The sequence below is a fragment of the Chiloscyllium plagiosum genome, chromosome 39, assembly GCF_004010195.1.
Source record: "Chiloscyllium plagiosum isolate BGI_BamShark_2017 chromosome 39, ASM401019v2, whole genome shotgun sequence".
Lineage (NCBI taxonomy): Eukaryota > Metazoa > Chordata > Chondrichthyes > Orectolobiformes > Hemiscylliidae > Chiloscyllium > Chiloscyllium plagiosum.
In genome coordinates this window covers 8,491,721-8,504,869 of record NC_057748.1, presented here as the reverse complement: position 1 = coordinate 8,504,869, position 13,149 = coordinate 8,491,721, and the positions used below count along the sequence as shown (strand labels likewise).

General features: G+C 43.3%; 1 protein-coding gene across 2 annotated transcripts in view; it reads left to right on the top strand.

Moving 5' to 3' along the window:
* Positions 1-13,149, top strand: part of mybpc2a (myosin binding protein Ca) — an 86,030-nt gene that overhangs the window by 58,399 nt on the left and 14,482 nt on the right. For both annotated transcript variants that reach the window (XM_043679657.1, XM_043679656.1), the window contains exons 24-26: positions 600-767; positions 2,567-2,655; positions 6,649-6,844. In XM_043679657.1, coding sequence (XP_043535592.1) covers positions 600-767; positions 2,567-2,655; positions 6,649-6,844 — 453 coding nt within the window. The remainder of the gene's footprint in view (positions 1-599; positions 768-2,566; positions 2,656-6,648; positions 6,845-13,149) is intronic.

The following is a 13,149-nucleotide window of genomic DNA, read 5'->3' as shown; positions in this document are numbered from 1 at the left end:
TATGGAGGTGAGGGGGCATTTCTTCTCTGAGGGTTGTTAGTTTTTGGAATTCTCTGCCTCATCGAACAATGGAGACTTGGGCATTGAATGTATTCAAGACCCATTTGGATAGGTTTTTGGGATGACAGAGGAGTTGAGGATTATGTGTGGCAAATGAGGGAATTGGGACTAAGTCCACAATTGGCATAATCTTACTAACTAGTTGAGGAAGCTGAATGGCCTATCCTGCTTTTATTTCTTATGTTGAAACCAGTTTCTCAACTTCCCCAATCCCTTTCATAGAATCATTGAATCACACAGTGTGGAAACAGGTCATTCAGCCCTTCAAGTCCACGCCGACCCTCCGAAAAGCATCCTACTCAGTTCCATTCCTCTACCCTAATTCTGTAGCCCTTTCGGTTCCCCTTCCACCTGTGTAGCAAACCACTTGTCTTCCATGACCATTCTGATGATAATCCAGTTTGGATCGGGGAAGGAGTGGAGCAGAGCCTCTGCTGCTATTCAGCTGCCCTCACTTTACCTGAGTCCATCCATCTGAGTTTTGATTCTGAAAGCTCACAATGTTGTCCTAACTGCAAACCCTCTCTGCCTCTCTGCAGCCAATGAGTGGATTGCAGCCAACACTGAGCTGGTGGAGCGTCTTGGATTCACTGTGAAAAACCTCCCGACAGGAGAGAAGATTAATTTCCGTGTGCGGGCAGTAAACATAGCTGGAAAAAGCGAGCCCGCAATTCTCTCCCAATCAGTCACTATCCGCGAGATTGTCCGTAAGTAAAACCAAGATGAACAATGCAAAAATAAGAGTACTTGGGTCAATAATGGAAGTTTTAGCTTTGAGGGATCTGGGAATACAGCAGTGGAACCCAGGATCAGGAGCCTACGTGTGATGTTTCTCCTCTGGGTGAAATCCTCATAATCTTTTAGTAACTTGCCATAAATCCTTGAGCTCTGCCTAAGGAGGAAGACCCTTTGTTAGGATCAGCAGCAGCACAGGGAGACCATTTAGCCAGTCCCTTGGTTCCAGCATTCAGTTTCATCATGGACAATCTGTATCTTAATTCTTCAAATAAAACCAAAATACTGCGGATGCTAGAAATCTAAACAAAAACACAAAATTTGCTGGAGAAACTGGGCAGGTCTGGCAGCATCTGTGAAGAGAGAAACAGAGTTGATGTTTTGGGTCCACAGTGAATCTTCTTTGAGTGCATTATGAATATTCAGACAATGAAGCATCATAGTTCCCTACAGTGTGAAAGCAAGCGAGTTGGCCCCTCTGAAAAGCATCCTAGCCAAACCCACCTCTCTACAGTAGCCCTGCATTTCCCATGGCTAATCCATGGCCTGCACATCCTTGGACACTATGGGCAATTTAGCATGGCCAGTTCACCTAACCTGCACATCTTTGGAGCCTGAGAGGAAACTGGACATGAGGAGAATGTGCAAACGCCACACAGCCTGAGGGTGGAATCGAACCCAGGTCTCTGTGCTGTGAGATAGCAGTGCACTGAGCCACCGTGCAACCAAATCATACCAGACTCAAAATGTTAATTAGGTTTCTCTTGACATAGATGCTGTTAGGTTTCTCGAATGTTTTCTGTGTTGGCTTAATTCTGTTTGCTTGCCATCGCTCCACCCTCGTCTGCCATTAAAGGTGTATCAACCTGCCTGGAATGCTCTGAGTCTCTCAGCAAGCGTAGCCTTATGAGTGCAGATCTTTCTTTCGAGTCATAGAGATGTACAGCACAGAAACAGACCCTTCGGTCCAACTGTTCCACCGGACCAGATATCCCAATCTAATCTAGTCCCATTTGCCAGTACTTGGCCCATATTCCTTTAAACCCTTCCTATTCATATAACCATCCAGAAGCCTTTTAAATGTTGCAATTGTACCAGCCTCCACCACTTCCTCTGGCAGCTCATTCCATACATGCGCCATCCTCTGCATGAAAGAGTTGCCCCTTAGGTCCTTGTTAAATCTTTCTCCTCTCACCTTTAACCTATGCTCTCTAGTTCTGGACTCCTCCGTCCCAGGGAAAAGACCATGTCTATTTATCCTATCTATGCCCCTCATGATTTTATAAACTTAAAACACAAGGTATAATCCTGTAAGTGGGAATTAAAGATCACAACATGTGATGAAATGAGTCCTAGAATGTATTACTAAAGATACCAATCAAAAGCATATCCAGCATGTTTGAGTCAGGCTGGAGCATGGAACTTCCCACCCCACAGTGAGTTAGGAATGTGATATATTCCTTTAAGGGAAACTTTGGTAGCTCAATAAACACACAGGAGAGGAAGGAATGCAAGGTTACTCTAATGTAAAAATGGGAGTGTAAATGCAAGTGTGGATCACTTGGGCTGGATTAGTTGATTAGGGATACAATACATGTAAAGTAATATAAGCAATACTGTGCTGCATGGAGTTCAATTAAATAGTTAGATAGCTTCTGATCAAGTTGTTATTGAGGGTGCCAATTAATCACCTGTTTAATCCTCAAGGCCATGGCAGTACAGACTTGCTAAGGTGCTCTGTTAACTTTATGTTCCTTTCTTTTCCATGCAGAACACCCAAAAATCTGGGTACCACGGCAACTGAGACACACATTCATCCGCAGAGTCGGCCAACAAATCAATCTAGTGATCCCTTTCCAGGTGAGGAGTTTTTTGTGTGTGAGAGCATGGCTTGGGATATATAGCTACAAAGACGTTATCAACTAGCTCCTTGGAAGGTGGTGTAATGGTAAAATCACCAGAGTTTTACTACAGAGGCCCTGAGTGGTATTCACAGTGTGGGTTCAAATCCCACAATAGTAAGTGTTGGAACTTGTTTTCAACTCCATAATCCGGAGCCAGTCTGAGTGATGATGATGGTAAAGTCATCATCAATTATTGTAAAAACCCATCATTATGAATCTTCTAAAGGATGAAGAGTCATACAATCCCTACAATACGAAAGCAGGCCATTTGGCTCATTGAGTCCATCGGGGAAGGAAATCTGCTACCTTTACCCGGTCTGGCCTACTTGTGACTTCAAATCCACAGCAATGTGGTTGAAGGCTAGTTAGATTCATATAACAAATACTGATAATTCCAAAGTCCCATGAAAAAAGAAAAATCAAGGAATTACAGTCCATTGTGCCAGTGTGAGAAACAGCATGGCCATCCCATCTGGGAATTGAACCCCTGGCAAGTGGGATGTTCACCACTTGTAACAACAAGGAGCAAATCTTTCCTCACTCCTCAATCTGAAGACATATTAGCATTGCAAGCATAAGATGTGAAAAGAAGTCAAGTCCTAGTGACAGATCATGTAGAATGTATTCCACCTTGAACTCTATCACACACTTCATTATGAATTCCACCCAAACCAACTAAAAGGGATTTTTGAGTTGACTTTTCATACGTGACTTTCTATGAGGTTAGTTCTTTGGAACCGCACTAGGGCCTAAATAATCACGAAATGTGTCAAATGCCTGTAAAATCATAAAGAACGGGAGCATGAGTGGTACAGGTGACTGCTTGTCCCGTTCAATATGATTGTGGGGGAGCTTCTAATTTAGTTTCACTTTTCCAGACTGTTCCAACATTCATTGATTCACTCTGTGTCCAAAAACCCATCAACCTCTGCCTTGATGTACTCGACAGCCCTGGGGTACAGCATTCCAAAACTTCGTAAGTCTCTGAAACGAAGACAATTCCAAACGATGCCTGAGACTGTAATCCTTAGTTCTGGATTGTCCACCTATGGAAACACCCTCTCTGTGCCAGCCCCTTAAGAATCTTATTCATTTTAATGGGATCATAGAGTCAGAGAGATGTACAGCACGGAAACAGACCCTTTGGCCCAACCCGTCCTTGCCCACCAGATATCCTAAATTAATCTAGTCCCATTTGCCAGTATTTGGCCCATATTCCTCTAAACCTTTCCTTTTCATCTTCCCGTCCAGAAGCCTTTTAAAGTTTGTAATTGGACCAGCCTCCAGCACTTCTTCTGGCAGTTCATTCCATACACGCACCTCCCTCTGTGTGAAAAAGTTGCTCCTTAGGTCTCTTTTAAATCTTTCCCCTCTCACTTTAAACCTATTCCCTCCATTTTTGGACTCCCCTACCCTGGAGAAAAGACCTTGGCTATTCACCCTATCCGTGCCCCTCGTGCATTTATAAACTTCTGTAAGATCACCCGTCAACCTCTGATGCTCCAGAGAAAATAGCCCCAGCCATTTAAACCTCTCCCCATAGCTCAAACTCTCCAACTCTCATTCTTTTCAATTTTAAGTTAGAGATACCTTGTCTACTTTGCCCATTCTCATAATAAAATTGACTCATGCCAAGATTGAGTTTAGTCGGCTGACATTGCACTCAGTCCTCCTGTATCCAGAAGAGTCATGTTTGTGTTTGAGAAGAGTTTAGAGAGTGACGGTTAACAGTCTGGGATTTAGAGAAATAAACTTGATACTAATATGTCGTTCAAAGTTTGTGAAAATTTGTAGTGAATGGTTCGAGGTTGGCCAAGTGAATCTCATTGAGTATGAATTCATCAAGTAGGGCTGTTAACCTAGGCCAATCAGGGAGCCCGGGCTGATAGATATAAACAGAAGGGGTTGTCTGCACTTTTGTATGTAACAGTACTGTCTAATGTACAACAGTCATTGCTGTTGTCTCTTTATATCTTTATGTGAAACTGGGATTTGAGGTTTGTCCTCATGTCCCTGTAAACTGTTTGAATAGTAGGGTTTGGGGCCTGGCTTTGCTGCTCCTCTCCCTTGTAAAATTGCTGTCTCTTGTATGCAGCTGTAAATGTAACTTGTTTGTTGTAAACTGTTTTTGTAATTTGTTTAATAAAATAAATATAACCAGAAAAAAAAATAAACAGAAGGGTTGCTGGGGAAAATAATAAGCACTACCGCAGTTAGGCAGTAGTGTGGGGGGAAAAAAAAACAGGAATGTCAGACATCCTGTTCACTCTGAAAGCTGACTCTTGAGGGAGCTGGACCAGTGTGTGTGCAAGGACTCTCCTTCTTGATTGTGAAAAAAACCCAGAAGGGTCAGGGATTCTCCTCACTTGAGGGACTGGCTCTGATCTGGCTGGGTCAAAGTTCACATACGGTGTCCATGCAAATAAAGGGTGACTTGATGACTGGATATTGGCCTCCGTGGTGTTATTTCGTAACTTTAACATCTATGTTCTATTCTTATTCCAAAATCTATATTATAGACACAGACTTATATATTGTACTTACACCTCCCACCATCAGTGATGCTGCAGCGCTTTAGTTGGGTTGAGTGTGACATGTTTACCTAGGCAACTTTCATTACAGATGTAAATTAAGAAATTATTATGTGAAAAGGGATGGAAGACTTTTTTAAGATACAGTGCTATTTGCCATTGTCCTGCACACAGGGAATCAAGATGAAGTATTTGTGTTGCAGGATTAGAAAGGCCAGGGATACCTGAAAGAAAGTGAAGGGGAGGGGTGTATGAACGAGAAAGGAGAAGAGAAGAGGGTGGAGGAATAAATTAGACCAGTGGGAAAGTGGGCAAGTGGATGTGGTAGAGAAATAGAGGGAATAAGAAGGCAAGTGAATCTAGGCATTGAATATAGGAAGGTGGAAATGGGAAAAGGTGGGGGAGTGCATAGGAGAGGGAGGAAAATGGGATGAGGAAAGAGGTGATTGCAGAGGGATTGGTATAACAGGGGGCAATGCTCAGGGTAACTCCCATGGTGGAGGGACATGGGGAGTGGGAAATTATTGTCACCATGGAGGGATGGTGTAGTGAGGTCAACCTCTGTCCGTACGTGCTGCCAACAAATTAGTCTAAGACAGGACAGGATCTTCAAACCTGGCCCTCGAGATGAAATGTCAGCGTTGAAAGTGTTTTGAGGGATAGGATGGGGCAGGAGTGTCTCTCAGAAGTGGGTGCTTTAAATAACAGTCAACAGGCCAATTAAATAGCACACAGTCTACAGAGTCAATTTAAACAGTGCACCATAGTAAACAGTCTCCAAAACCTATTTAAACAGTACAGTAAACAGTCTACAGAATTAATTTAAATGGTGCTTTACATCAACCAATCTACAGAATCTATTTGAAACAGCAGACTACTGCTAACAGTCTACAAAATCTGTTTAAATAGTGCTCTATAGCAAATGGTCTACAGAGTCTATTAAACAGTACTGTACAACAAACAGTCTACAAATTCTGTTTAAATAGTGCTCTACAGCAAACAATCTACAGAATTTACACCAAAGCACAGCAATCTACAGAATCTATTTAAAAAAGTGCTGTGCAGCAAGCAGTCTACAGAGTCTACTTTAACAGGCCAATTTAAAGAGTCACTTTGTGCTAGAGGGAACAGAACCGATGACTGTAACTGCAGCAGTGTCTACTGATAAAAACATAGTGATTTCTCTAATGAGTGGAGGATAATTACACAGGAGAAATTCTATGCGGAACATCAAACCCAGTCACTTATCGATTTATACATTGTGGCAGTCTTCAGGACCGGGGGAGGGAGAACTAAATGAGCGAGGGAAGAAAATTATTTCAGAATTAAAAGCACAGTCTTGATTTGATTCACAAGCATGCTTCGCTTTCCCAATTTGCTTGCATTGAACTGACTCTTTGTACTTTGACCCTCATCAGGGGAAGCCACGACCTGTGGTCACATGGTTGAAAGATGGCCAGCCATTGGATACTAAGCAAGTCAGTACCCGCAACAGCGAAGTGGACACTATTCTCTTTATTCGAAGTGCTGAGCGCAGTCACTCTGGGAAGTATGAACTCAGTGTTCAGATTGAGAATTTGGTTGACAAAGCAACAATCAAAATTCAGGTTGTTGGTGAGTACCGTGGACTGGCTGGCATCATTACTTATGGATAGCCAAAGAGGTCCCTCAGCTTTAAGTTGATAGAAATTTAAATCTTCCATGGAATATACATTTACAAAATTGACATCTGGGAACATAAGAATGTGTGAAGCTGACAAATAGGAAAAGACCATAAAAACTGGAGACCACAGTGATGCAAGCATCATGTCTAGATGCTTCTTTCTTCTCTTCACCTTCACCTTTCATCCCGCTCCTCACCCCCTCCTCAGATGATCACAAACAATCCAGGAGAACATCCATGAGTGATGTGTTTTCTATAAAGGTGCTGACCTTCTATATGTCGCAATCTCTGCCCCAGACAGGACTCAAAATCTAAATCCCTCTTTAAGGTTTCAGAGCATAGACTGTGTACTACACAACAGTCCCAGAGTCTATTTAAATGACACACTACCCCAGACAGACTACAGAGTCTATTTAAATAATGTACTACAATTGTCTACAGAGTTTATTTAAACAACACACTACAGTACTCTAGCGTCTATTTAAGTAATGTCCTATAGCTGTCTACGGAGTCTATTTAAACAGTACGCTACAGCAAAAAGTTTTACAACATCTACTTTGCGACAAAACCTCTCAAACATTATGACCTCTGTTTCAATTTAGCCAAGACAACATAGCAACACCATAACCAACTCATGCTGGTTTGGGTTTTTCCACAATATGTTCAAGCTGTTCAGGAGACGGATGGTCATAGAGCATTCGATGAAATACTAATCTTTAATCAGTTATAATTTGCATTTGCACCGCATGTCACCAAGGGACCAGCTTCTATTCATTGACTTCTTGACAGTCATGAAATGAAGTATGTGGGAGTAGGGGGAATCCATAGTTGTGGGTATGTTGTGGGAATGGGATTTGAGGTCCATGTCAGATTATTAGTGATTGTATTGAATGGCACAGGGGCAGAGTGGCCTATTCTTGCTCCTAATTTGTTCATTGCTGAGGTATTGTTCAATCCCTTGAGGTGTTCAGCAAAATTCATTAATTTGAGATTTGTGTGACACCTTGCATTTATATAGTGCCTTTACATGATTAAAGGTCACTTCACAGTTCATTCCAAATTTGACAGAAACCGTAAGGAGGAGGTATTTGGACAGGCCACCTTGGTCAAAGAGATGGGTTTGAAAAAATGTTTTAAAATGAGAGAGATAGGGAAGCTTAGCAAAGGGATTTCAGAGCTCAGAGTGCAAGCAAATGAAGGCACAGAGCCAGCAGCAGTGAGGTGATGAATGTGTTAGCCACCAGAATTGGATGAGAGTAGAGGATTGTAGGGACTGGACGAGGGTGAGGCCACAGGGAGATTTCAAACTAAAGATGAGAGTTGCAAAGCTGCAGTCTTGCAGAACCAAGAGCAAACGTAGAAAGAAGACGGAGACAAGATAGTGGAGAGATTGCTGTGAAACCTTTCCCTCCAGTCCCGAGCAACATGCAACTGCTGTTTTCTCCAGGAGCTTTCCCACCACCGTTCCAGTCAAACCTGGTGATTTAGTGGGTGGAGAAGTAAGGGACAAAAGCCAGACCCATGCCACTTTTCAGCATGGCAATGAACGTTAAAACTGCACCTGAAATGCTGGGAACCTGGGAATGTGTAGGCACATAGAAATTCACCAAGGATCCATAGACAGCACCTTCCTAACCCAAGACTGCTACCATCTAGAAGGTTAAAAGTCACACAACACTAGGTTATAGTCCAACAGGTTTAATTGGAAGCACACTAGCTTTCGGAGCGTCGCTCCTTCATCAGGTGGTAGTGGAGGGCTCAATCCTAACACACAGAATTCACAGCAAAAACTTACAGTGTGATGTAACTGAAATTATACATTGAAAAATTGATTGTCTGTTAAGCCTTTCATCTGTTAGAATACTGTGATAGTATCATTTCATTCATGTGTAAATCACAAAATCTTTTTTTAAAAAGTTGCATTCTCGGGTTAGCTGTTAACATAGAACATAGAACATAGAACAATACAGCACAGAACAGGCCCTTCGGCCCACAATGTTGTGCCGAACATTTGTCCTAGCTTAAGCACCCATCCATGTACCTATCCAATTGCCGCTTAAAGGTCACCAAAGATTCTGACTCTACCACTCCCACAGGCAGCGCATTCCATGCCCCCACCACTCTCTGGGTAAAGAACCCACCCCTGACATCTCCCCTATACCTTCCACCCTTCACCTTAAATTTATGTCCCCTTGTAACACTCTGTTGTACCCGGGGAAAAAGCTTCTGACTGTCTACTCTATCTATTCCTCTGATCATCTTATAAACCTCGATCAAGTCACCCCTCATCCTTCGCCATTCCAACGAGAAAAGGCCGAGAACTCTCAACCTATCCTCGTACGACTTCCTCTCCATTCCAGGCAACATCCTGGTAAATCTTCTCTGCACCCTCTCCAAAGCTTCCACATCTTTCCTAAAGTGAGGCGACCAGAACTGCACACAGTACTCCAAATGTGGCCTAAGCAAAGTCCTGTACAGTTGCAACATCACTTCATGACTCTTGAATTCAATCCCTCTGCTAATGAATGATAATACTCCATAGGCCTTCTTACAAACTCTATCCACCTGAGTGGCAACCTTCAAAGATCTATGTACATAGACCCCAAGATCCCTCTGTTCCTCCACCTCACTAAGAACCCTACCGTTAACTCTGTATTCCGCATTCTTATTTGTCTTTCCAAAATGGACAACCTCACACTTGGCAGGGTTGAACTTCATCTGCCACTCCTCGGCCCAGCTCTGCATCATATCTAAGTCTCTTTGCAGCCGACAACAGCCCTCCTCACTATCCACAACTCCACCAATCTTCGTATCATCTGCAATGGTGATAGCTAGACAATATGTTGAAGGTGTTAGCCCCCTGTGTTCTCTGTCTATGCCATGATGTTTAGATTGATTCTAATCTAAAAAATGAGATAACGGAATTTTACATGAATGCATGCAGTTTTTGAGCAAAGTACAATGTAACCCTAAATCATGACCATCTAGAAGGACAAGGGTAGCAGATACATGGGAACACCACCATCTGCAAGAACACCACCAAGCCACTTACAATCCCGATTTAGGAATATATCATTGTTCCTTCACTGTTGTCGGGTTAAGAAACAAAAGAAGATAGAAAATAGGAGCAGGAGTAGGCCATTTGGCCCTTTGCGTCTGCTCGCCATTCAGTATGTTCATGGCTGATCCTTCAACTCAATTCCCTGTTCCCACTTTCTTCCCATTTGATCCCTTCAGCCTCAGAACTATACTTAATTCCTTCTTGAAAATATTCAAATTGTGCAGCTCACTACTACCTTCTCAAGGGCAACTAGGGACGGGAAATAAATGCTGGCCTAGCTAGTGAATAAAAAATAAGATTGATGATGTCCCCACTGTAGATCTGGAGAGACTTGGCCAAGATTCTGGAACTTTCTGAGATGAATGAAACCTGTTGAAGTATAATCAGAGTCACAAGCAGAGGGCCTGACACAAAGTTGACCCAAGTTCTAAAGGACACCGAATAATTCTTTAGTTGAAGGAATGAAGTCAGGAATTTGGAGCCAGAGGGGATTAGTTTACGGAATGTTAATTGAGCTTCCGGCTGTAGGATGAGCAAAGCTAACTGGGCCCAATTCGAGCTATCAAATAGAATTGGAGCTACTTCAATTTACAACAAAGAACAAAGAAAGGTTACAGCCCAAGAACAGGCTCTTCAGCCTCCCAAACCTGAGCTGATCCAAATCCACTGTCTAAACAATTCCTAAGCATCTGTATCCCTCTGCTCTCCACCTATCATTCAGTTGTCCACACCCACCATAAATACAGGGAGAATGTGGGTAAGTGGCATTGAAATGTCCATCAGCTATGATTGAATAGCAGAGTGGACTGGATGGGCTGAATGGCCTTACTTCCACTCCTATGTCTTATGGTCTTAAATTAACCTACTGTGCCTCCCTCTATTACCTCTGCCGGCAACATGTTCCAGGCATCACCTTCTGTCCTTCTGATCAGATAACCCATCCCTCACACACCAGTGTCTGAAGTACCCTGCACTTCTCAATGTAACACTTCCTTACACTCGTGAACACTCTCTCAACTTCACACCTCGCAATGCAACATCTTCTGACATACCTATGACCCCAACATAACCCTTGCTGAACAACAAGGAATGGCACCTTGAAGTTAAATGAGGCATAGATCAACACTGAGCCATAACTGAGGAGACTTTGAGTATCTGGTCACGGAGGTAAGGTTTTGAGGAGTGGCCTAAAGGAGGGGACAGTGAGCTAGAGAGACTCCTAGAGGGAACCACAGACCTCCAGCCTCTTGAGACATGGCCATCAATGGCTGGGCAAAGGAAATCTGATCTGCAAGTATCTCTCTGATCTGCAATGATTATTCGTTTTGAACTCAGCAGTTAGGATTCTTTTGCTGGAACTTAGACCATTTAATCCATCCACCTGCTCAAAACGCCCATCTCTACAGCATTACCCATCTTTTCCCCGGTACACTGCAGCTGATGCCAGTCTTGTGATAGTCTTTTTGTCAAGCTCATGTTACAAGAGGCGTGTGCCAGTAATTCCACTCCATCCCTATGTGCCAAGCCCAGTCCTGTAAAGTTCCAAGGAATGACATTGAGGAAGAAGCATTCTCATTTCCCACGAAAGGAAATTTTGGGGCAATTCCAAAGCTCAAAAGATCTCTCAAAAGTATTGCCCCAGCCTCTAATTGCACCTCCTCAACCAAGACCAACAGGGCATCCCAACCCCAAAAGGTCAGAAACTTAAAAAGCCAGCAGGTGCTCTATTTGCAGAGCAGCTTGGGTTGTGGAAGATTTGATTCTACTCAGCCGAGAAGTCACATGTGGTGTCCTTGGCTCTAGCCTCCTCCGGTGATGGAGGAGAACACTCAAATGTTTCTTTGCTGGCAATTGGCTCCAGTTTCTCCGTTTCAAGTTTAACAGCCCTGCTGGCAAGCTTGTCACTTCACTATTGAAGGTCTTAGTTTTCATGTCTGAATGAAGAGATTAGATCTGTTTGATCCTGCGGGGAGTTTGGCAATCCCACTTGGACCTCCGTGTAAGACACTTGCATCCACTACAGAGGCAATGCTGCACTGTCAGAGGTGCTGCCCTTCAAAGCTTAGGTTTTTCCTGTTACTTGGATAGTCTCCATGACATTTTAGAGAATGCAACTTGGCCATTCAGCCCAACACATCTATGATGTTTATGATCCATCTCTCCCTGTTGACATATCTGCTCATTCCTTTCTCCTTCAGGTTGTGTGTCGGATGTATTAGGGGTAACACTGCAACCTTTTTTATTCGCAATGTCCATAAAAATGAAGTGATGGAAGTTGTGGCTGTTAAATTTGCTAATGGCGCAGAGATAGGTGGGAAAATAAGTAGCGAAGAGGACACAAGAAGCCTACAAAGGGATTATAAATAGGTTAAGCGATTGGTGAACTGCATTGTGGGAAAATGTGACATTGTCCATTTTTGGCAGGAAAATTTTGGAAGAAACATCTAGTCCAAATAGTGAGGGATTGCAAAGCTGTGAGGTGTAGAGGGATCTGAGTGCATGAATTGCAAAATGTTCATATCACAAAATATTATGATGCAGTACAGTGAAGCTAATAGTGTGTTATTATTTATTGCAAGGGGAATTGAACAATAAAGTTGGGAGGGTATACTTCAGTTATGCAGGACAATGACGAGACCGTATTTGAAGTACTGTGCACTGTATTGGTTTCCAAATTTAAGGTGGGATATATATATTAGAAGCAGTTCAGAAATGGTTTGCTGAGAATGGGGGTTTTTCTTATGAGGAAAGATTGCCCAGAGTTCAGAAGGGTCAGAGGCAATGTGACTGAAACATTTAAAATCCTGGGGGGTCAGTGAAGAGGATGTTTTCTCTTGAGGGAGTCTCTAAAATTAAAGGAGAAAGTGAGGTCTGCAGATGCTGGAGATCAAAGTTGAAACTTTATTGCTGGAACAGCACAGCACGTCAGGCAGCATCCAGGGAACAGGAGATTCGACGTTTCGGGCACAGGCCCTTCTTCAGGAATGAGCAGAGAGTGTTCAGCAGGAGAAGATAAAAGGTAGGGAGGAGGGACTTGGAGGAGGGGCGTGGGAAATGGGATAGGTGGAAAGAGGTCAAGGGGAGGGTGATAGGTCGGAGTAGGATGGAGGCGGAGAGGACAAGAAGAAGACTGCAGGACAGGAAGGCGGTGCCGGGCTGGAAGGATCCGGCTGAGACAAGGTGGGGGGAGGGGGG